At 61.7% G+C, this 24309-nt stretch overlaps 1 protein-coding gene across 3 annotated transcripts in view; it reads right to left on the bottom strand.

Moving 5' to 3' along the window:
* MAD1L1 (mitotic arrest deficient 1 like 1) overlaps positions 1 to 24309 on the bottom strand; it is a 175184-nt gene that overhangs the window by 73463 nt on the left and 77412 nt on the right. For all 3 annotated transcript variants that reach the window (XM_040990056.1, XM_040990058.1, XM_040990057.1), the window contains exon 11: positions 3855 to 3999. In XM_040990056.1, the coding sequence (XP_040845990.1) occupies positions 3855 to 3999 (145 nt within the window). The remainder of the gene's footprint in view (positions 1 to 3854; positions 4000 to 24309) is intronic.

The raw sequence follows: 24309 nt of genomic DNA, 5'->3' as shown, positions 1-24309 counted from the left end.
AGCTCCACCCCGGTCACACCAGCGAATTCCTCACATGGAACACAGCCCACGCACTAGGACACTGGGTCAGCCTCTCAGGGGCCACCACACTGCGTATTCCTCCTGCACTAACCACACCACACACACACACACACACACACACACACAGAGGCTGTACCTGCCCTAACCACGCCCACCATACACACACACCACACACACACACACAGAGGCTGCACCTGCCCTAACCACACCCACCATAACACACACACACACACAGACTCCTCCTGCCCTAACCACACCCACCTCACACACACCTCACACACAGAGGCTCCTCCTGCCCTAACCACACACACACACACACACACTCTGTCTCTCTCTCTCCCTCTCTCTCTCCCTCCCTCCCTCCTTCCCAGGGCAGGAAGTTCCCATTTCCTCCTCCTCCTGGCAGGTTGGAGCTAAAGGCATTTCTGGTGTACTTGGCCCCCTGCTGCACTTGTGGACACACTCTGTGCCCCAGGAGATGCTGTTGGTTGCCAGGCACTGATGGGTCCCATCTACCGCCTCCTGCTCCCAGGCAGGTCAGCAGTGGGCCGATGGCGACCACTGGCCAGTCCTCACGTGGCGCGGAAGCTGTCCCCTGGCCGACTGCAGAGAGCACCGTGTGTCGCTGCTCAGGAGCCTCAGGGCCCAGACCTGAGAAGCTCAGGCTCCGAGGAGGCTGGCTCTGTGCTGGCCCTGTCCTTACAGCCTCCGACACTCAGGCCAGGGTGCCGGGGGGGGGGGCTCTCTGGTGGGTACGTTTCTCAAGTGCAGCCAGAGGGCTTGATTGCTGCTGCTGCTAAGAGCGTAATTACTCTGGCAAATACCAGGTCTATTTTAAGCCACTCAGGACGCGGGAGCCAGGGGAGCACTGCTCGCTCTCCTCTCCGTGAGCTGTCTCGCTGGCACGCGGTGCCGACACGCACAGCGAGTGCCAGCATTCAGTGATGAACGCTGCTCCATGAGGCCAGGCTGTCCCTCCGCGTGTCCGCCCCAAGCCTCCCCAGAACGGCGTGTCAGGAAGGCACTGTCCATCCAGCTGTCTGTGCATCCTAGTCCGTGGAGCTGCGAGACAGGCTTGGTGACCGTGGTCAGAGTGTGCACAGAGCAGTGTGTGTGTGTGTGTGTGTGCGCATGTGTGTGTGTGTGTGAGGTGGGTGTGGTTAGGGCAGGAGGAGCCTCTGTGTGTGTGTGTGTGTGTGAGGTGGGTGTGGTTAGGGCAGGAGGAACCTGTGTGTGTGTGTGTATGTGATAGGTGGGCGTGGTTAGGACAGGAGGAACTTGTGTTGTGTGTGTGTGTGTGAGGTGGGTGTGGTTAGGGCAGGAGGAGCCTGTGTGTGTGTGCGTGTGTATCTCCCAGTCTGTGGCCACCCTCCTTTCTGCCCCCTCCTGCAGCACAGCCCCCAGGCAGCCCTCTGTTCCCTCTCCACGGGCAATCTGCATTTCCTGGCCCTGGAGGAGCAGACAGAGGCGGCCTCTGAGACATGCACGTCTTGCTCCTAGGAGCCACACACAAATGAGGGCCTGACATGGCAAGAGCATTCCACGGACGGCACTGGGGCCAGGGCTGTGCCAAGACAGACTGGAGGGCAGAGGTGAAGCACAAAGGGCTGGGGAACAGGACCTTAGGCCACACACACTGCACTGCGTCCCCAGAGCTGGGCAGAGACCCCAGAACCCTGGTCGGTCTGCAGGGGCTGAGCAACAGCTGGAACACCTGGATCGGGTCTCCCGGGAAACAAACACGCACCCAGACAATGTGGGGGTGACAGGGACCTGAGTCAGCCCAGGCAGACCCCTGCTCTCCCAACACTCCAGCCACCTTCAACCCGGTAACACGGCTTCTTGCCTCCAGGGATCTCATCTACAGCCCCCTGTGCCGCACGAAAGCGGCCCTGGCTTTCTTGGGAGCCAGCCTAGGCTCCGAAGGATGCTGCAGACCAGGGATGCAGTCTGCAGGGAGCAGGGATACCCTCCCGGGCACAGTGCCCGAGCAGCAGAGCCCACGTTTGAGGGCAACTGCGTGCACGATGAGCCCGTGTTCGGCAGCCGTTCGGTGGTTAGCACCTGCATGGCAGCCATGCCAGGGCACTCAGCGCAAACAGGAAGTGAGAGCCCCATGCCGTATGGCACGAGAAGGCCCATTTCCCAGTTACGTGGACATACACATGGCTTATGTGGCGGCAGGAAGGCTGTCCCACCGTGAGCGCCCAGCGAGGACCAAGGAGGCTCCCTGTACCACCTACAAAGGGCTTTCAAGAGTTTAGGGGAAACGGACCCAAAGCTGCTGTGCTGCCCAAGTTTCTGAAAGCAATGCATGTGCAGAGACGCCACAAAGTTCATGGCCAAGAGGTCTTCTGCAAGCCGTCTATGGGTCTCCGGGAGGTGTTTATGACATGTGGAGGGTGCAAGCCAGGCTTCCCGAGAGCTGGGGCCTGGGGCTCAGGCGGGAAGGGGACCAGAATGGCCAAGGGCTGCGCGTTTCTCAGGGGGAGTAACAGACTGAGAGCAGCCAAGGCCCCGTGGGGAGGCGGGCTCTGGGCCTGTTCCTCAGCCACAGCCTGCCTCCAAGTCACCCCACAGGGACCGCCAGACCCCAACCACACACACCTGGCCTCCTGGACCCTGCGGGAGGGAGCCCACCGTGTCCCCTGTCTCACCTGCTGCTCACCTTGCCCCAGGAGGTCGCTCTGCGCCCCAAGCCCCACCTGCATGGTCCCTCCAGACAGCGCTGTTGACCCTGGCAGCACCACTCCCCTTGGCTGCAGCCACCATCTATCCAACAGCCTGAGCCACCCCTGCAGGCTGAGATTGGGCATGTCCTGTGCCTTACACACTCTGCGGGAGCCAACGCCAGCGGTGTGCCACAGCAAAGCCACCTGGCAGCAGAGAAGGGACGGGTGAGCACCAGGAGGCTCAGAAAAGACCCTGCAAAGGAACGGCATTTTCTTGGCCAGGAGAGCAGAGGTTGGTACTGAGGTGCCCAGCATCAAGGGCCTGACAAAGTTGGCCCCAACTGGGCCTTGCAAAGCCCACTGTGGGACCAGGACAAACCTGATGTCTTCTAAGCCAGGCCCTGTATTGCCACGGAAGGCCTTCAGCTACCAACTGAGACATGACTGCTTTTCCAAAAGCTCCAGAACCAGGAAGAACCATGAGTCCTCATCAGAAACATCCAGGGGCGGGCAGACCCCATCGCACATGGCTGGCACCTCCAAGAGGGTCAGTGGAAGCCAGGGCGGGCAGGCCCCGTCGGACACGGCTGGCGCCTCCGTGAGGGTCAGTGGGAGCCAGAGGCGGGCAGGCTGGGCTGCGCTGTCCCTTAGCAGTGGGCCAACCCAGCCCTGAGAGCATCTGGGGGGACAGCCTTTCCCCTTCTCGTCTTCCGAGGCAAGGGGCCTTCGGTACGTCCCCACCCACACAGCACATCCCTGCACGTACCTGCAGTGTCTGCTCATGACGACAGGCAGGCTCAGGCACAGCTGCCCCACACACCTCCCTTCCAAGGCCGACCCCATCTTGCTGCCCGCTACTCTCTGGCCCAGGAGCTGCTGGCGCTCAGCAGCCTGGAAAAGCTGCCCTGGGCCCCGTCACCGGGTCCACGCAGCAACACAACAGGCACAGGGGGACTCATTCTGGGTTCTCAGAGCCACACCCCAGGAACCCAGGATAAGGGCCCAAGTCGCCGCTGGGGTGCCAGGTGACCCTGTCAACGGGGCGTGGAATGCCCCCGGCGGCTTCAGCTGCGCCTGGCTCAGCAGAGCACTGGAAGGAGGCGCTACTGTCGGAGAAGGTCAAGCTTCGGTATGGAGGGCGCTGGCCCGGGGAGCCTGTACCTTTGTGAGCAGCAGGACACGCTTCTGGAGCCTTCGGGCCAGTGCTTCGTGGGTCTCTCGCTTTTTTCTCTCCTCCAGCAGCTGCCCGCTGACCTGGCGCACCTCCTCCTGCAGCTGTTGCTGGACCTTCTCCAGGGCTCGGGCACTGCACAGGGACAGAGGCACAGTGGTGAGGCCTGGGGAAGGGTCGAGCACCCCACGGTCAAGCCCCGACCCATCCTGCAGGAGTGCTGCACGTGCAGCCACACCTCTCCTCACTCCTGAGTGGCTAGTCACATCATCAGGAGTTTCCGGATCTCAAGCCAGTGTCCAGGGTGATCCCAGAACATGGGGGGTTGGGAGGAACTGCTCCACACACAATGGGCAAGATTGTCAGCCACCAGCGCTCTGGGAGAGGGCTTATGAATGAGCTCAACTGCCAGCAAAGCAGATCCGACTGGCTGCAGCTGTGGGAGGCGAGCGCGGACGGCGCCTGCAGGGCTGGCGGCCCCTGCCAGGCACAGGCTGACACTTCCTGTCGCTGTGCTAAGCACCCCTCTCCTCCACGTTGCCCACGGCTGCTCCCCTGAATCACCCTCCACGTGTCTCCGTGGCTCTCCCCTGGGTGCCCCCACACACAGGCCCACGTCCTTCTTCCTCTCAGGACACAGCCAAGCCCCTAGTGCTCGTGTGCACCCCCAGAAGCCGGCTCAGAGCCCTGGGAGGGCCCCCAACACTAACTCCGTGACCCTACAGCTCGCCCTCACCGTACGGTGTCACAGGACAGGCAGGTCCCGGCCCCTAGGACAGGGCATGGTGCGCTGCACTGTGAAGTGGTTATAGAAATTACTGAGGTCATGCTGGCGGGACCTCTGCTCAGAAAGAATCGTAATGAAATCTCAAAAATACAACAGAGTCAGAGCTGTGTCCCAGAAATCATCTGTAGAAACAGGGATGGTTCCAGAACACAGCCCTTCAGGGCAGGGCTGGGCACGCACCCCTCGCCTGTGCTGGCCCTGCTCTGACCACCACAAGAGCGCCCAGCTCCCCCCAGCAGGGACCTGCCCCGGGTGCTAAAGCATGACTCGGCCCCTAAGGAATCGCAGCCGGCCACAGTGGGCCCTGACCCCACCGAGTGTGGGACCCCAGGCAGGACACCCTGGACAGGCCAGAGTCTGACCCTTCCAAGGCTGGTTGCAGCTGGCATCCTGGTGACGCTTCACTGCAGCCTCGCTGAGTGACTAACGCAAGTCGGGGCCTGGGCAGAGCTGGCAACTCCCTGTCGCCATCTCTTGGTGCGGCAGCAGCAAACACACGCCCCAGGACAACAGCTGCGAGACTCCCCCCCCACACACACACCAACCTGCAGATCAACCAAGGCAGCGAGGATGGCCTCGGCACCTCAACTGCCGTGCTCAGTGGGAAGGTCACTTCACGCACAGGGCCTAATGCGAAGATGGGCACCTGCCTCCACTGTCTGCACAGCCCAGCATGCAAGGGCAAGAACAGCCTGGCATCTCTTTCCTGGCACAGGGTACAGCTGCCTTGAGGAGGTGGCAGGAGTGAAGAAGTCCCAAGCCCCGAACTCCGGGAGTCCAACACCCTTATTTCCAAGAGGGGTCACCCAGAGCAGGTGCTGGGCCCATCTGGGGACACAGCAGGGCCACATCCACCCCACCCAGAGCAGGTGCTGGGCCCACCTGGGGACACAGCAGGGCCACACCCACCCCACCCCACCCAGAGCAGGTGCAAATACTTCTACCTATGTGTCTCTGTTCTCCTCCCTCAGACCCCAGGGAGCAGAGATGGGTCAGTAAGTCGGCACCTGGACCGGTGTGAGCGGGCTACCAGCCACTCCTCCAGAGGGGCTTCAACCCAGCCCCAAGAATCCGAGAGACACCCAGGGCAGGCCACACGGGGCAGGCCACGTGTCACATATACCCAGAGCAGGCCACACGGGGCAGGCCACGTGTCACATATACCCAGAGTAGGCCACACGGGGCAGGCCACGTGTCACATACACCCAGGGCAGGCCACGTGTCTCATACACCCAGGGCAGGCCACATGGGGCAGGTCACATGTCCCACATACCTGGCACAGGCCATGTGTCCCATGGCCCCATGGGCAAGAAGGGCGCTTCAAGGGACCGTGCTAGGCCCAGCTGGAGGCACATACAGGTGTCTCCTGAGTAAAGTACTTGGTGATGGAAGAACAGCAGGAAATAAACCCAGAGGAACTCACGGTCCTGGACAGGACAACACCGAGGGAGCCCCACCGAGGATGAGAGGTCAAGGTCCGCAGCAGGCAGGCCACATGCCCAGGCCTCACGTCTCCCGGCTCCCTTCTTCCGAAAGGATAGAGTAGGCTTTGAGATGCAAGCGGGGCACCTAAGCAGGGGGACACGCTGCCAGGGCCAAGCTGAGTAGACACAGTACCTTAGTAAGGACAAATGCATCACGAAGCACAGCAGAGGGCAAGAACAGCATGGCATGCCTGGGGTGGTCGCAGAGTGGGGGTGGCCTGCAGGCCCAAGCTCGGGGAGAGGGGAGCCCTCCAACCAGGAGCTCAGAGGACAAAAAGGGTCACCAGGAGCAAGCACATGCAAAGGACAGCAGGGACCTGAGCATCCAGAAGGGGTGTCTCTGCAACGTGTGAGCAGGAAGCAGCCTGGGAGCTGGTCCTGTGAGGAGCAGGATGACCAGGTGCCCTCAGGCTGCAGCAGGGGAGCCAGTCATGAGCCTCCTCCGAAGGCCTTCCCTGCCTGTACAGTGGAAGGACACGTGTGCAGCTGTGGGTGGGCTTGGCAAAGCAGTGGGACAGGCCTCTGCCTGCAGTGGTGGTCTGAGTCCAGCTACTGTGCTCTGGGTCCCTGTCTGCTATCATGCCCAGCAAAACAAAAGGGGACTGCTTGAGGGCCCGGGCCTTGCCAACCACCCGGAGACCAGCACGGGGTTCAGGGCGCTGGCTGCAGCCTGGCCCAGCCACACCTGTTGCAGGCACCTGAGGAATGAACTAGCAGAGAACATCCATCTCCCTGTCGCATACACACGCACAGGCAGCCCAGAGCCCACACCGCTCTCCCTCCATCTGAGCTCCACCTTCCGAAGCAAGGAAGAGAAAACTCATCAAAAATTAAAGCTCCACTCGCACGCTGAAGTTGAACTCTGGAGCCACTGGCATTTCCGCAGACCTTTTGAATCTCAAACGCAGCTTAGTTCTGAAAGGAGACGCTGGGCGCGTTTCTATCAAGGCCTTTCTGAGCGGCTCCTGGAGGAAGCAGCCCGGCTTCTCAGCTACACTGCACCGTGTGGGGCCGCCCAGCCCACTTTAATGTGATCTCTGGCAGAACGCCCCTGACTGAGAGCGCCTGCTTCCAAGGAGCAGAGCGGGCAGGTGGCCGCGCGTCCCTGCTGGCCCCAGCTCCTGCCTCACACAGCCCAGGCATCCCGCAACCTCTATGCCCATCTCCCAGGGCCCGCCCACCGGAGTGCACACCAGGACCTTGCCCCCAGCAGGGGTCTCCAACCCTCCAACCCTGGCCAGGGGTAGCAGTGTGCCATGGTGGAGAACAGCCCGTCTTGGGGGCCTACCCTGGGGCATGGGGTGAGCAAGCTGCTCTGCTCCCAAGGTGAGCTGCTGAGTCTTGCCAGTGCGCACGTGAACTCCCAGCCTGTACGAGCAGGGGCCTGCTGTCTGCCAGTCTACAGGGAGACCCTGCTGCCCACAGAGAGTATGGACGCATCCTTGCCAACCTGAGGGCGTCTTGGCAGGAAGGGGTTCCCACATCCCGCAGCGCCAGGCATCTGCCGCTCATCTCCCTGATGGTGGTCTTTTATTTATAGGAACCCAGGGTGGAACCCACGACTCCTGGGCAAGAAACCCTATGCCAGCAAGCTCCACCTTGGGGCCTGCTGGCCTGGACCACAAGTCCTAGGTCTGTGGCCCCTCCAGCCACACTCATGGATGTGCCACAGACAAGTGTCAGTCATCGACACCAGGCCCCAGCCGTGTGTCCCACCCTCCAGGGGGACTTATCAAGCCCACGTAGCTGTCACGTGAGGTTGTGTCCCCTCAGCATACAGTCAGTCCCTCTGCTCTGAGCCAGCAGCGAGCACAGATGTGCATGCCATGTCTATTGGGCACATCAAGAGAGCAGTGTGAGGGCCCGGGCTTCCTGCAACGGAATCCCCAGGGGCTGAGGAGCTCGTGGAGGGGCTTGTCAGGGAAACACAGGCTTCTGGCCGGAGAGGCCACAGAGAGGCAGAGCTGCGCACCTCTGGGAAACAGGCTGGGCACACTCCCAAGCCCACAGGATCTGCAAGCCGCTGAAGTGCCAAGCAAGGGGCAGAGGGGTGCCAGGATACAGAGGCTGGAACTCCCAACCTGCATGGTGGGCACACGACACTCCATGCCGGAAAATGGACCCCCATCCCCAACTCCCACGTTTTATGAGCAGAGCTCTATGGAGCAGAAAGGCAACACAGCAACCCAGCAGCATGGCCATGGCTGGCAGTGTGGCACCAGCCCTCGCAACAGCCAGAAGACCCAGGGCAACAGGTGCCACTCAGGGTCCGGTGACTGAACTCTTACTCCTGAAAACCCAGAGACAAAGGACTCCCGGTTGTATGTTCAGCTCCAGCTGGGAGCTCGTGGTTGCCGGGTCCATGGCCACCTCCAGCCAGGGGCTCCAGCACCAGCCAGCCCACCACTGGCCCACAGAGAGGGTGACCAGATCTCGGGCAGCTCTGATGTCCCTCTGCACTGGGCAGTTGCTTCTTGGAGCCTCAGCCACAGGAAGATGGGGCCTGAACATTCAACGAGAAGCACGAAGTCGGCACCCATGCCCTAAGGAGGTGGGCACTGGGTAACCACACCTCAGGCAAGGAATGGTAACGGCCACAGACCTCACTGGCCACAGCCAAGGCCTCGGTTTCCAGAACACTGTTCCAACACACGGGGCTTGAGAAACACCAGGATCGGGCAACTGAGCACCTTCCCCCAGGCTCCCCAGGAGGGATGGGCTGGCATAGCAGCAGGCCCACACTGGGGGCCTGCTGAGAGGGGGCGAGTCCACCCTGCTCCACGCAGCTCCATCTCAGCTCCTGCAGGGACCAGGCCACACAGCCAAGTTAGAGGAGACACAACGCGCACGGGGGGGCATGGACGGAGGACGGGGCACAGGAGCCCACGGGGGAGTACGGACGGAGGATGGGGCACAGGGGCCGGGCGCCCATGGGGGAGCACGGACGGAGGACGGGACACAGGGGCCCACGGGGGGGCATGGACGGAGGACGGGGCACAGGGGCCCACGGGGGAGTATGGACGGAGGACGGGGCACAGGGGCCCACGGGGGAGTATGGACGGAGGACGGGACACAGGGGCCCACGGGGGAGTATGGACGGAGGACGGGGCACAGGGGCCCACGGGGGAGTATGGACGGAGGACGGGACAGGGGCCCACGGGGGAGTATGGACGGAGGACAGGGCACAGGGGCCGGGCGCCCATGGGGGAGCACGGACGGAGGATGGGGCACTGGGGTCCGGCACCCTGCAGAATGTGGTCTCCTTGCAGTGAGTCCTGTGGCGGAAGGCAGGGCTCTCAGGAGGGGCTGGGGACCCTTCCATACGGAAGCAACAGACCCTGTGGTGCCACCAGCTCCTCTCCACGTGCAGTACAGGGCTCCCTGGCAAAGTCCTGGGGGGCCTGGGAGACCAGGTGCAAGACCCCAGGGCAGGACGTGGTCTCAGGCATCCAAGGGCAGAGGGCAGAGGTTGCGGACCTGTGCAGAGGGCAGAAGGCAGAATGAAAAGGGAAGAGGCATGCGGCAAGACAATGGGCCTGGGCCAATGTGTGTGTACACATGTGAGTGTGAGGATGTGTGCACACAGGTAGGGGTGTGTGTGTGTGTGTGAGGTGGGTGTGGTTAGGGCAGGAGGAGCCTGTGTGTATGTGTGTGTGTGTGTGTGAGAGACCATGAAGGCTACCCGTGTGCCTGAGTGTGAGGGTGTGTGCACACAGGTAGGGGTGTGTGTGTGTGTGTGTGTGAGGTGGGTGTGGTTAGCACAGGAGGAGCCTGAATGTGTGTGTGTGCGTGTGAGGTGGGTGTGGTTAGGGCAGAAGGAGCCTCTGTGTGTGTGTGTGTGTGTGTGAGAGAGAGAGAGAGAGAGAGAGAGAGAGATACCACGCAGGCTACCCATGTGCCTGAGTGTGAGGCTGGGTATTGCCAGCCACACAGCATAAGCCTCATCCATGCGACTGGGCAGGGCGTGTAATGCAGGGCCAGGTGAGGCGGGGGCCCTGAGGAGTGAGCTGCTGGGACGCAACGCTCAACGGAGCCGAGAGAAAGCAGCAGGCAGTCCGGAGAGCAGACGGCGTCACGCAGCAACGTCTCTGCCTCCAGAATCACCCAACAGCCCAATTAGTGGCTCCAGCGCCTGGATGCCCACCCCCTCACCAATCGAAGGCCGCTCCCAGCAGGTGGAGGCAGATGGCCGGCACTCAGCCCAGCCTGTGCTCAGTGCCACCCCCAGGCCCGCAGCCCTGATGAACACAGTGCTTGTCTCTGCTGATTCCCATCGATCCTGCTGTCCTCAGCCTGTCCTGGGCGGGAGCTTCCCCCACTCGCCAATCAGGCCTGCCAGGTACAGGCCCCAGGGGAGGCCATCTCTCTACGTGTGGCACTGTGGGTAACCAGGGTCGACAGATTCTAAACGGTGTCACTGGACAGAAAAGCAGCATCTCCAAGGCATTTCCCACGCTGAAAACCAAAGCCCAGGAGAGGATGCGATTTAAGGCTTTGTGAGAGCCTCGGAGGGAGACCACTGCGTGCCACTCATTCATCTCACTTCCTGCTCACCCCAGGCACGCGGCTTGGAGAGCTGACACTCGGCTTGAGAAATGCCAGCTCGAAGCAGTTTATTTCCTCTTGAACTTTAAGAACTGACTGAGACAGAAGTGACCTTTAAAACACAGGGTTACAGCTTGTTGGGCTGGCTGCTGCTGCCTCTGCTTACACAACACACCACAGTGCCAGGTAACGCCTCCAGGCCTGGACTGGGAGAGGCAGCCTGGCCAAGGATCTGTGGATCTCCAGGTGGTCGGGGTGGGGCCCCAGAAGAGCAAGGTGCCAGGGCCTGGGGTGCCATGATTCCCAGGGCAGCACGAGAGGATGGCAAAACACCGATTCACACCAAGACCCAAGAAAACAGTTGAGACATGGCCTACATTGACCACAGCCAGCAAGGAGGGAGGGGTGAGGGAGTGACGGGAGGGAGAGATGGGGGAGGGGGTGAAGGGAGTGATGGGGGAGGGGGTGACGGGGGAGGAAGGGATGGGAGAGGGGGTGATGGGGGAGGGAGTGACGGGGGAGGGAGAGAAGAGGGAGTGACAGGGAAGGGAGCGATGGGGGAGGGAGACACCGTGAGGTGTCACAGCAGTGCAGGTCCCCCTCCTCACTTCCTGTCCCCAGTCTGGCCCACTCTGAGGTGTCACAGCAGTGCAGGTCCCCCTCCTCACTTCCTGTGCTCAGTATTGCCCTCTCCTTCCGCCGGCCTGTTCTTGCCGGGTCCTCCCCCTGCCCGTGCTGGCTGCCAGTACTTTGCCAGACACATGCTCTCACCTCCTTGGTCTCGCTAAGCCCAGACTGACTCGAAGGATCCCCTCACACAACTGGCCTCCATTCTTAATGTTTCTTCACTGCTTTTCCGTTCTCCACGAGTGTCATGATCTGCCACGTGGGATCACAGGCGCTTGCTGCCCACAGAGCACCCTGCCAGGATCCAGTTCTGCCAGCCCGTGGGTTCTGCTCTGTCCTCTTTGACTCAGAGGTCATCAGGATGCCCAACTCCCACACACGTGGGCTCCCAGTTTCCCTTCCAGCATGCTCTGCATGACTCTAACTCCATATCGCTGGCATGCTCCATGGCCTGGCGAGGGAGTGTTCGGCTCTGGGTGCTCAGACACCCACAGATGTTTGCCTCTGCCACCTGCACGTCTCCTCACACCTGTTGTCTGCAGAGCACAGAGGTGCCAGGGTGGCCGGGACGACGTGCACCTGTCAGTGACCTTATGTGCTCATGCCAGGGCCCAGCTCTGACTGAGAAAGCCCCGAGCTGCCACACAGACACAGCGAGCAGACACAGGGCACACTACGGAACAGCACAGACAGAGGCCCTGGCTGGGGACCCTGCACATGTGGGGCACGGAGCGAGCACAGCCGCGGGCAGCACTCACACACATCCAACTGCAGACAGCCCCCACGCCACACCTCTGCATCAGACAAGCCCACCATGCGACACCTGCAGACAGCCCCCACACCACACCTCTGCATCAGACAAGCCCACCATGCGACACCTGCAGACAGCCCCCACACCACACCTCTGCATCAGACACGCCCACCATGCGACACCTGCAGACAGCCTCCACGCCACACCTCTGCATCAGACACGCCCACCATGGTGACAACAGGTGCCAGCCCCCACGCCACACCTCTGCATCAGACACGCCCACCATGCGACACCTGCAGACAGCCCCCACAGCCCTCGCAGCAGCCCCCTGTGAGGCGTTCCGCGGAGAATGTGACCTGGAGAGGCATGCCATGAGCTGCTGGGCATGGGGCTGAGCAGAGCGACCTCCCTGCTGGCGTGCTGTACAAGCACCAGAAACATGAAAACCTGGTGTACAAGCTGTGGGAAGGCAACTGGGAACACAGAGGCTCGGGAGTGGATGGTGGCTCAGCCTGCACCAGCAGCACGCTGCCAATCAAGGCCCCACGTAAGTTCAGCTACAAATGAAGCCTGCTACAACGCAGGCATGTCTGTGTAAATGCAGAGAGGACCTGCGCCCCCAAACACGCAGGTCCAGCCAGGAGGCAACACTGCCATGACGCGAGCAGGGCAAGGTGCATGCTCACCCAGGGCTCCAACAGAACTGCGAGGCCACCAGCAAGGAGTGCCAGCAAGGAGTGCCAGCAAGCCCCTCCACCTCCCAGGGCCCTGGCACACACGTGTGCCTCTGCAGGTCTTATACTTTCCAGTTTGATTTATTTTCATATATCTACTGGAAAGGCAGAGAGAGAAAGCTCTTTCATCTTCATTCCCCAAAGGCCAGAAGCTCCAACGGGGCCTTGCTGAGCCACGGGGCCCGACTAGCTGAGCCCGGGAGCCATGGGGCCTGAATAGCTGAGCCCAGGAGCCAGGTGGGCCCAAAGCCACACACCGCATGGGACACGGGCCTGCAGGGAGTGGGTCCACTGCCTCCCCCCAGATGGGACACGGGCCTCCAGTGAGCAAGTCCACTGCCCTCCCAACGGTGGGTCCTGCATGGGGCACCATAGCAGACCCCGTCAGTGGAGGCAGCTCTGCCTGCAGCTCCACAACTGCCAGAATGAATCCCTGTGGCTCACCAGCCATCCTGCCCTTTTCCTGCTACAGCAGCAAAAGGGAACAACATAGACAGCGCAGTCTCGAAGAATCAGAGGTTTTAGACTGAAACACCAGATCCGTGGTCCAGGGAGAGGTCTCCACGTGCTCTCCGCCTCACACAGAGCAGAACGGCAGTGCTGGGAGCGAAGGCTGCCACAGTCCGAGGACCACAGCCGCCCCCTCGCCGGTGGCTGCAGGGCGGGCATGGAGCCTGCCAGAACAGGATGCCAGGAACATTGGACCCAAAAGGCTCCTTGGTTAACCATCCCAGTGACAGCACACTGTTTTCACCAAAGAGAATCACGCTTAGAGGGTGCCAAGCAGGAACTGCGCTCTCAGGACTAAGGGAGCCCTCCCTGCCCCCGAGTGCCCTGTGTGAGCCTGGGAGGCTGGTGGCACCCGCCCTGCACAGGACCCACCAGCCCTGGGCACGGCTTGCACCAGCAGGACTCAGGCCAAGCTGGTGACTTGTGGAGAGCCCTCCAAGCGCTGACACAGCAGCCCTGGGTTGTGGGTCCGGGCTAACAAGAGTCCTTGTTACTGGGTGATTAAGGAGCTAAGGAGCAGAACCGCCAGTGCCCCTTAATTACAGACTCCAGACACACTGCTCAGTCTGAGGCACAAGGCCGGGGCACCGGGAGGGGGCGTGAGGGGCCGAGCCAGCCACCGGGAGGGGGCACGAGTGAGGCCGAGCCAGCCACTGGGAGGGGGTGCGAGGGGCCGAGCTAGCCATCCCAGGTGGGAGGGTGTTAAGTGACACAGCCAGTGAGTGGCTAAGCAGGCACCCACAAGCCCCCCATCTGGGGGCTGGGAGGTGCAGCCATGACCCTGAGGACCAAAGCCAAGCATGCAGCCTCTGCATGGCAAGCACCACAAAGCACGGTGCGTCTGGCCGTGACAGAGACATCCAGTCAGGGCTCCTTCCCAAAAACCCATCCATGTGGCTGCCAGGGCAGAGAACAGGGTGGCAAAGCATGGGGGACTTACGGACTCCCCAGCCCTGGGAGTGCTCCAGACCAAATATGAGGTGTTCTTAGCAGGCTTTCACGCACCAGCCACCCAGGGGAGCAGGGAGCAGACCTGGGGTGCAGCAGCGGACTGCACTGTATCCCCAGGGGCTGGAAACTGCACACCAGCTCTCCAGTCTGGTCCTACAAAGGGAGCCGCATGCGTGTGGCCTTTGGGTCAGGCTGCCCAGTACACAAGGGCCACTGAGACACCACGGGACGCAGCGCCACCACAGAGCTGTGGCATGGCACGGAGCTCCTGGCTCCGGGGTCTGGGGGCAAAGCTGCTACAAGCCTTCAGGCCCAGGGCGTCCCATGCCCTTCACATGGCAGCCCCGTGGAGGCGTGGGTGGAGCGCCCAGTTCCTGGGTTGGGCTGTACTGCCACAGCCTTTGTGGAACGAATCCGCGGACAGAAGAGCTTTTCCTCCCCATTCTTTCTTTTGAATAAATCTTTAATTTTTCAAAATTTGAAGAAAATCAAAATTAATAAAGTAACTTTTCACAGAGCAAACGCTTCTAAATGTGGCAAATATGCAGCCGGTTTTCTTGGTTGCCAGAAGCACAGCCTTCCCAAGCAAGTGTCTCACTCAGCGCCCAGCAGGGCAAGGTCTGCAGAGCCCCCCACACCACCCATTAGGGCGAGGTCCGCAGAGCACGCCACACACCGCCCAGCAGGGTGAGGTCTGTGCAGCCTCCTGCAAACCACACACGCTCAGTAAAAATGTGAGCAAAGACCTGGGGCCAAGCCTGAGTGCAGATGCTACCATTAACTCAGTGGAAATAACAAAAGGGATTGCGCACCTGACAGCTCACTCCCCTGCAGTGCTCACACCTGACAGCGCACTCCCCTGCAGTGCTCACACCTGACAGCGCACTCTCCCTGCACTCACACCTGACAGCGCACTCTCCCTGCACTCACACCTGACAGCGCACTCCCCTGCAGTGCTCACACCTGACAGCGCACTCTCCCTGCAGTGCTCACACCTGACAGCGCACTCCCCTGCACTCACACCTGACAGCTCACTCTCCCTGCACTCACACCTGACAGCGCACTCTCCCTGCAGTGCTCACACCTGACAGCGCACTCCCCTGCAGTGCTCACACCTGACAGCGCACTCTCCCTGCAGTGCTCACACCTGACAGCGCACTCCCCTGCACTCACACCTGACAGCTCACTCTCCCTGCACTCACACCTGACAGCGCACTCTTCCTGCAGTGCTCACACCTGACAGCGCACTCCCCTGCAGTGCTCACACCTGACAGCGCACTCTCCTGCAGTGCTCACACCTGACAGCGCACTCTCCCTGCAGTGCTCACACCTGACAGTGCACTCTCCCTGCACTCACACCTGACAGCTCACTCTCCCTGCACTCACACCTGACAGCGCACTCTCCTGCAGTGCTCACACCTGACAGCTCACTCCCCTGCAGTGCTCACACCTGACAGCTCACTCCCCTGCAGTGCTCACACCTGACAGCTCACTCCCCTGCAGTGCTCACACCTGACAGCGCACTCTCCCTGCAGTGCACTCACACCTGACAGCGCACTCTCCCTGCAGTGTTCACACCTGACAGCTCACTCCCCTGCAGTGCACTCACACCTGACAGCGCACTCCCCTGCAGTGCTCACACTTGACAGCGCACTCCCCTGCAGTGCTCACACCTGACAGCTCACTGTCCCTGCAGTGCTCACACCTGACAGCTCACTCTCCCTGCAGTGCTCACACCTAAGAACACATTCTCCCTGCACAGTTCTCATGGACAGAAGTGTGTGCAGTCACACTGCATTCTAAGACGACATTTAATTCAGAAACTACATAACGATCCTTTTGCAGAGGACGCAGCAGCAGTATACACCTCTTATTTACTGAACTAAACGCAGGTGTAGTCCCAGCCAACACCTGACCATGGCGTGAAGCAGGCACACAGCCACGGGGAACCTTTATTCTCTGCATTCCCGCACGTCTCCTCTCCACAGCACAATGTTCTAAATGAAGCTGGGCTCCTTTTGTCAACAGACCTAAAGAGCTATTCAGACGAGAGGCCCACATCCGGCCCTCCCAGCAGCCCTCCAGGTGTGGAGAGAGCAGATACCAGGCCTGGGCCCAGCCCAGCTCCCCAGGGATGCTGCGCGTGCCCCCACACCCCATCGTCCCTGCCTTTGTGTTAAACAGCTGGTCTCCTTGGTGCTGACCATGACGGAACTAAGGGCAGGTGTTGGGAGTGGGGGATGGCACAGGGCCACCAGGCCCTCAATGGCTAGGGAGACCCCTTTACCGAACAACAGGCTCAGCAGATGCCCCCCCAGAGGGGCCTTGGGGTCTCAGGAGTGAGAAGGGGCAGAAGAAAGGGGCACCAGGCAACGGCCCCAAGGAGCTCAGTGGAACATGCCCAGCTCCCTGTCCAGGTCCAGCCATCACCCAGAGGTCAGTGAGGTGAGAGCAAGGACACAAGGGGCAAGAGAAGAACCTCCAGAACCTCAAAGCTGGGCCAGAGCCTGCTGACCGAGGCGGGCCCAACGTCCTGGGGGGAGACGTCAGGGCGGCAGGGGGACGTGCTGACCGAGGCGGGCCCGAGGTCCTGGGGGGAGACGTCAGGGCAGCAGGGGGACGTGCTGACCGAGGTGGGCCCGAGGTCCTGGGGGGAGATGTCAGGGCGGCAGGGGGGCGAGCTGACCGAGGTGGGCCACCTCCATGAGACTGTGATGCGGCCGAGGCTGTGACCGAGCCCTGCTGTGCAGGCAAACCTCGCCAGCACCAAGAGGAAGCAAAGCCCCAGGACAGTGGCCAAGGTCACCAGCTCCTGCCCCGCCCCCACAGGCCCCTGGCCAGCACCTGGCCAGCTTCCCCAGGTGCCCACATTGCCCACACCACCGCAGCTGCAGTGCCACCGCCTGCAGCAAGGGCACCTCACTTCCGCTCCGCTTTCGGGGAACCAAGATAAGAGGCATTTCTAATCATTTCTATCTCCCGGCTGCAAACATTCACGAGGCTTTTCCTTTTTTATTTAAAAACAGAAATCTCATTTTAGATTTGCAGAAAGACAGCTCCCAGTCCTGACTGCACAACCAAGGGTAGCAGAGGACCTGTGCCCAGGGACAGAGGAGGGGGTGCAGCAATGCGAGGGGGTGCAGCAAGGGACCTGTCTCCCAGGCCAGGGGAGGGTCTGCAGCAAGGGTATCAGGCAAGCAGACAGCAGAACTCCAGCAGGAGGAGCTGGGGAGAGCCATTTCCTCTGCTACAGAACTCACACCTGCAGGGGTGCAGCCTGGGCGGGCCAGCACCTGCTCTGTACAGGCACGAGTCCAGCACAGGCCTCGGGACTCTGCCATGGCCCAATAGTGCACGCTACAGAGCACAAGGGTCAGCTCCAGCAAGCCACCACAGGTTTGCCAGCTGGTGGCATCAAGGGTCACCCTCAGGTAGCCCAGGGACAGCTGGGACACAAGGCCTCCCTGGGCCAAGCTGGAAAACTGCGTCCACCGCCTCGCTGAGGACCAGCAGCCCCTCCATAGCCCATTTCAGCTGAACATGCATGGACCTGCCGTCCCTGGACTTTACCACCGGAGGCAGCCAGCGGCCAAGGTCTCACTCTGTGCGGGGCGGGCGGCTGTCTGGTTTCCGCTCCTGACTCTGCCCTAGCTACGCCCTCCCCCTCCCCCACTCTCACCCCCCTTTCCGCCCCCCCCCCCGCAGTAGGCCCAGGGGCAGCTGTCCGTGGTCCTGGACTTGGTCCTTGTGGGCAGTACGGCGGGCAGCTGGGAGGCACCCCAGGCACAGGGCACGCACCTCAGGGTCCAGCATCATCCTGGCATCTCTTTCTGTGTTCATTACAACTTTTAGGCAACTGGTGGAGCCCTGACGGGAACTGGAGTGTGAAGGAGCGGCCACTACCCGCAGGGGCTGGGCATGGGCGGCCCTCACCTGCATCCAGACACGCCTGACAACTTGGCACTGGTGCTAAAATCTTATCGTTTATGGAACAGCTCGGTCATTAGCACAGCCTCATTTGAATGTGTCAGCAGAACAGAAAAATCATCTAATTAACCAGTTTCCCCGTCAGCTATGGGGTGGGGTGGGGGGCTGCCAACTGGTCTACAAACACCTCGCTCCTGCCCCGGAAGCAGGCTCTCGTAATGGGGGAAGATTTAGTCTTCCTCACCAGGGGACGGAGAACTTCCTCCAATCACAGGGTGGTTAGACACAGCAAGCACGCTGCCCACAGAGGCCGTGCCCAGCAGGTCCTGGCGGGAGACGGAGGCTCCCTTCCTAAAAGGCGTTCCAGCGGGACCAAGCCAGCTCCCTCAGCTCACCCAGGCCCACAGCATTTATTTTGCCGCGGGAAAAGGTGCTCACAGCTGCTCCAGTAGTCCCAGCACCGTGCCTGATCCACAGCACAGCAGCACAGCCTGGGTCTGCAGTCAGGGAGACATGGGCCAGAGCCCTGATTTTGCCAGGGGCAGGGGTGGGCAGCTCCCACAGCCCCACCACCCTGTGATCGCCCTGTCCATCGCAGGTGGGACTGAGAGTCTGCATGGCCACCTCACACAGGGGGTAGGGCCTCCAGGAGGCCGGCTCTCAGTGGGAGCTCGACCACTGCTGCTGCCTTCCTCCCCCCTCATCCTCCTCACCCTCACTCACTCTCATGATCATCACCAGGGCTGTTACCACTGTCCCTGCTGCGGTCCTGACCCCACCCACCCCATATCCACTGTCCCTGCTGCGGTCCTGACCCCACCCACCCCATATCCACTGTCCCTGCTGCGGTCCTGACCCCCATCCCATATCCACTGTCCCTGCTGTGGTCCTGACCCCACCCACCCCATATCCACTGTCCCTGCTGTGGTCCTGACCCCCACCCCATATCCACTGTCCCTGCTGTGGTCCTGACCCCACCCACCCCATATCTACTGTCCCTGCTGCGGTCCTGACCCCCATCCCATATCCACTGTCCCTGCTGCGGTCCTGACCCCCATCCCATATCCACTGTCCCTGCTGCGGTCCTGACCCCACCCCATATCCACTGTCCCTGCTGTGGTCCTGACCCCACCCACCCCATATCCACTGTCCCTGCTGCGGTCCTGACCCCACCCACCCCATATCCACTGTCCCTGCTGCGGTCCTGACCCCACCCACCCCATATCCACTGTCCCTGCTGTGGTCCCGACCCCACCCACCCCATATCCACTGTTCCTACTGTGGTCCTGACCCCCACCCCATATCCGTTTCTCAATCCTGACCAAATTCATGGTGCTCCCAGCTGCTCCCTTCTACATCTGGCCAGAGCAAGGTGTAGCCAGGACTGTCCTAAGACATGGAGCGGAAATGCAGTCAGTTACCTTCCCCTTGGGGACTCAGCTCCAGGTGGTATGGCCTGGCACTCCCAGGGCACAGGCCACACATGTGGGGCCTCTGGGCTTCCTGCAGCCCCACCCTGCCCTCTCTACCCCGCACATGGGAGCCCAATTTCAACATGATCTGTCTGTCAGGGGCAGCCCTCGGTTTGGTCCCCACCATTCTGCCAGTCAGCCACAAATGGTCCAGACTGGGCAACGGAGTGGGGCGGTGTCAGGATGGGGGGGGGCGCTGCCACACACACCTAGATCAGACGGGGCTGACCAGAGCCTTGCCCAGCCATGCCACAGCCTCACCTGCTCCCACAGCCACGGCACGGGCAGCAGCACAGGCCACATCTCCACTTGGGAACCAGGACAAAGGCACAGCAGACAACAGCAGCCACCCAGACACCCTGTGGCCCCGCATGCCAAGGGAGGGACACCCAGGGGCCCCTGAAGGCCGAGCCATCGCTGGAGGAGAATGGGCAGGGGGCAGCCGCTGCGGCCCTCCCTCCTGAGAGGCGCCCAGGTAGCAGCAGATGGGGCTACAAAGGACACACCCCTCCAGGCCGTCAGTGCCACGGAGGCAGCTGCAGAGTGACTCACACGGCCTGTCCCTCGGAGGATGTGCCCCTGCAGCCAGCTCCTGGTATAAATGGATTTAGTCCTCGTTAAATCCTTAACGTGCAGACAGAACTGCTTCGCACTGGCATGCCTCATCCTGACACCCCTAAATCCCGCTCTAATTGCCCAAGCAGAGGCCACATACCAGTCCAGCTGCCAGGCTGTGGCTGTGTATGGCCAGCAGCCTTCAGCAAGGCCCTCCCACCTCGCCTTCCCAGGTGACGCCCACGGCAGAAGCTTGGGACCTCCAGGACACTCAGTCTGCAACACAGGCCAGCACCAGGACACAGGCTTGGCCCTTCACTGAAGAGCATCAGGCCAACAGCGAGGAAAGGCCAGCAGTGTGGGGACAGCAGGCCCTGTCTACACAGTACACGGTCCTGTGGAACTGGCGTCCATCCTCCAGCAAGGCCCCGGGGTCCCGTCACTCCCGCCTGGACGCTCCCCTCCGGCCCCCCTCCCCAGCTCTGCTAGGGAGGCTGAGTGCCCTCCTGCTCCTGCCTCTCCCACTGTGCACTCCTCAGTCTGCCTCCTGGGGACCTGTGTTGTAGCGTAACAAGTTAAGATGCCACCTGCAACCCCAGTGAGCCCTCTGGGCATTGCTCCACTCCCACCCAGCTCCCTGCTGATGCCCCTAGGAGAAGTAGCGGATGGCCCAGCAGCCTGGGCCTTTGCCATCCAGTGGGAGACCCAGAGGAAGTTTCAGGCTACTGATCCGGGTCTGGCGCTGCTGAAGCCACCATAGCCATCAGGGCAGTGAACTTGCTGCTGCCTCTGTGCCTCCATCTCTGGCTCGGCACCCTTCCAGACAAATGGATCAGTCATAAGGAAGGACTGGCAGGCTGAGGTGGGCCAAAGCGTGCTGGTGTGAGCAGCACTGGGCAGAGGGGCAGAGTCCCTGGGCTGCACTGCCATCACAACAAGGCGTGGCAGCCAGGCAGCCGCGATGGGGCTCTGGGCCCGCCAAAGAGCCTGCGGACAGCGAGCAGGACTGGCCAAACCACAGCAGACACTTCCAGGATGACCAAGGACTGATGAGGAAGCCCTGCCTAGCGCCCAGTGGCCGGGGAAGGTCAGAAAACAGCAAGGCACAGCAAGCGGGAGCCTGCGGCGCAGTCCCAGACCTGCCCAGTCTCCTCTCTGCACACCCACCCTTCTCCCTCAAACAGCCCCCGCCCCCGGAGGGAACCCCACAGCATGCTTGTCTCGGGGTGGACCACAAGGTGACACGCACCCCAGTCATGACCCAGAAGCAGCAGTGGGGCCTCCTGGCCCAGAGCCTGGGCTCTGCCACGCGGCTCCCAGCACCCCCAGGCGAGGCGAGACCCCAGGAGCTGCTGAGAGGTTCTGGGGGACAGAAGCACCCACCCAGGTGCTCAGCAAAGCCCTGTCTCAGAATGTGCTGAGCAAACAGGCTGCAGACGCCAGCGAGTGCTGCGGCTCTGGCGAGCGAGAACCGTCGGCGGAGAGGAGCGGACGGGGAGGTTACAGCCACTCAGTTCCGGTGGGATCCGTGTCCCGCTGATCCACTATTCAGGCTGCGTCTCATTAACATACCAGGCTTAATTGGCATTTCATCCCCGCATTGTGTCCCGGGGATGAGCAAGGTGTAATTATGGTAAAAGCGCACCCCAGCGGCTCCAGGCAATCCGCGGCATTCAGCCGGAGAATGAGCACAGATGTGCGGGGGGACAGGAGGAAAACGGGCGCTTTCAAAGGACACTTTTTTAGCTTAAAACTTTATTTAAAATAAAAAGTTATTTAAGTGAAATTTACACCACAGTGTTTTCCCCTTTGTCTCGCTCCTACGGGGCAAGGACTCTGAGAGGCTGGTTCCGCTTCATCGGAGTCTTCGTTTCAAATGCACATCTGTGTTTAGGTCGAAAGCGCTCTTTGTTTAGACACACAGCAGCCAGAAGGCTCTGCACAAAGCCTCCGTAAACACTGCCCGTCAGGCACCCGGCCTGGGAGCCGGGCTGGGCGGCAGGGCGGCCACTGGCTCCGGCTGTGCCCCGTGGCGAGGCCCTGGCGGGAAGGCAGCCCACGTCCCGCCTCCTCCGCCCGCACTCCCGGAGACAGGGCGCTGGGCCCACGGGCAGACACGCCCCAGCGTACCTCAAACACAGGTGGGCTGCTCGGGCGGTGCCCCAGCTCTATGGAACCTGATGAAAGGCAGTGCCCCTCCCTGTCCACCCTCCCTCCGCCACCGAGGCCTGCCGCAGCTGTGCAGGAGCGGCCGTGTGCTCTGCGCAGGGGCCGAGCAACGCCGGCTCCCTCGCTTGTGCTTGGCAGTTCAGCACTGAGCTCGCCACGGCTGTGTGGGTCTAAACGTTTCCCACACTGCTGTGTTTGTACAGCACTATATTTAGAAACTTCTAAATAAAACCCACACTGTTGCCATAATACACATTTTTTAAACTCACTAATTGAATGTTGCCATTACAAGTGCTATTTTCGACCATCTGCTAAATGTGTAATTTAGGAATTAAGACACATCTTCCAGGAGACGCTGGCGTTCCCCCTTCAGGCCATGTGGCCTTTTCCTGAACGGGCACCGGAAGTCCAGCCACCCTGCCCCAGCCAGGCCTGAGGTCCCCACGCAGTGGGTACAGCTACAGCCGCGTCAGTAGCAGCAGCCACCCTGCTCTGGGCCACGGGAGTCCCACACCTTTCCCACTGAGAGGTAGCTAGTCTGGGCTGGCCAGTCCAGCCTTGTCCCTGACAGCACACACGCGACAGGTGCCCACACCACAGCCTCCAGCAGCAGGCAGGGAGCTCAGCTCGCCCCAGGTCACAGGAAGCTGGCCTGCTGCAATGTTCCAGCACTTTCCTCAGGCCCACATGCAAACCACACCTCAGTGTGACCTAGCAGTCCTCGCCCGACCCTGCCTGGGCGTAGGCTCGGGCTGAGGTGTGGACCCTGCCTGGGCATGGGCTCGGGCCGGGGTGTGGACCCTGGCTGGGTGTGGGCTCGGGCCGGGGTGTGGACCTTGCCTGGGTGTGGGCTGGGGCCGGGGTGCAGACCCTGCCTGGGCGTGGGCTCGGGCCGGGGTGTGGACCCTGCCTGGGCGTGGGCTCCGGCCGAGGTGCGGACCTTGCCTGGGCGTGGGCTCGGGCCAAGGTGTGGACCCTGCCTGGGCGTGGGCTCAGGGCGAGGTGCGGACCCTGCCTGGGCGTGGGCTCGGGCCGAGGTGTGGACCCTGCCTGGGCGTGGGCTCGGGCCGGGGTGTGGACCCTGCCTGGGCGTGGGCTCCGGCCGAGGTGCGGACCCTGCCTGCGCGTGGGCTCGGGCCGAGGTGTGGACCCTGCCTGGGCGTGGGCTCCGGCCGAGGTGCGGACCCTGCACCAAGGCCTCCGCACACCCTCAGAGCAGACAGCAGCTCTGGCATCTGGCATCTCCTTTCATTCCACACAGCTCCCCTTGCGGAGGGACTGTGGATGCCTCGTCCCGCTCCGTCAGCAGCGACATACTGACATTTTTCCAGGACTCCTTGGGCTCAGCAGCCTCCCAGCAGTGCTGAAGAACGCAGGGAACAAGTAAACGTTGCTCCGCCAGCCACCCCACCCTGCCTTGTACGCCCAAGGGAAGGAGACCGCTCAGGAGCGGCTGGGAGCTCAGGAGGCAGGCCCAGCTGCACGTGCAAGGCTGGCCGGCCGGGCCTGGGGGCCAGCAGGCACCCACCTCACCCTTGCTCCCTAGAGGCAGGCTCACGCTTTCCTGGACACCAGCACCTGTGCTGAGGGCCCCGGAGAGTGCCATCTCAGACCAGGGAGGAGGCAATGCCGGGGGACAGAAGCAAGGAAGGAGGACGGACAAAAAGACCCTGGGGCCACCAACGCGAACTGGCCAGACCTACAGCCTAAGTCTCAGGATTGAGAACCTCCCAGGCATGCAGAACTGCAAGTAGCAACTTCCAGAACATCCGTGAACCCAGACAGGGAACGCCAGGCGAGTAGCACCAGGCCTCGAATGAACCAGCTAAAGCCACGGTGCTGGCAAGCAGGCAACAAAGTTGTGCAGCAGCCGTCAGCAGAGAACAGGGACACGGCCAGCATGGGGCACAGGAACACAGCCAGCATGGGGCAC

This window comes from Ochotona curzoniae, unplaced genomic scaffold (genome assembly GCF_017591425.1).
Source record: "Ochotona curzoniae isolate NIBS_2020 unplaced genomic scaffold, NIBS_Ocur_1.0 contig_54, whole genome shotgun sequence".
NCBI lineage: Eukaryota > Metazoa > Chordata > Mammalia > Lagomorpha > Ochotonidae > Ochotona > Ochotona curzoniae.
Note: the sequence above shows the minus strand (reverse complement) of the source record. Positions and strands in the feature narration are given on the sequence as shown.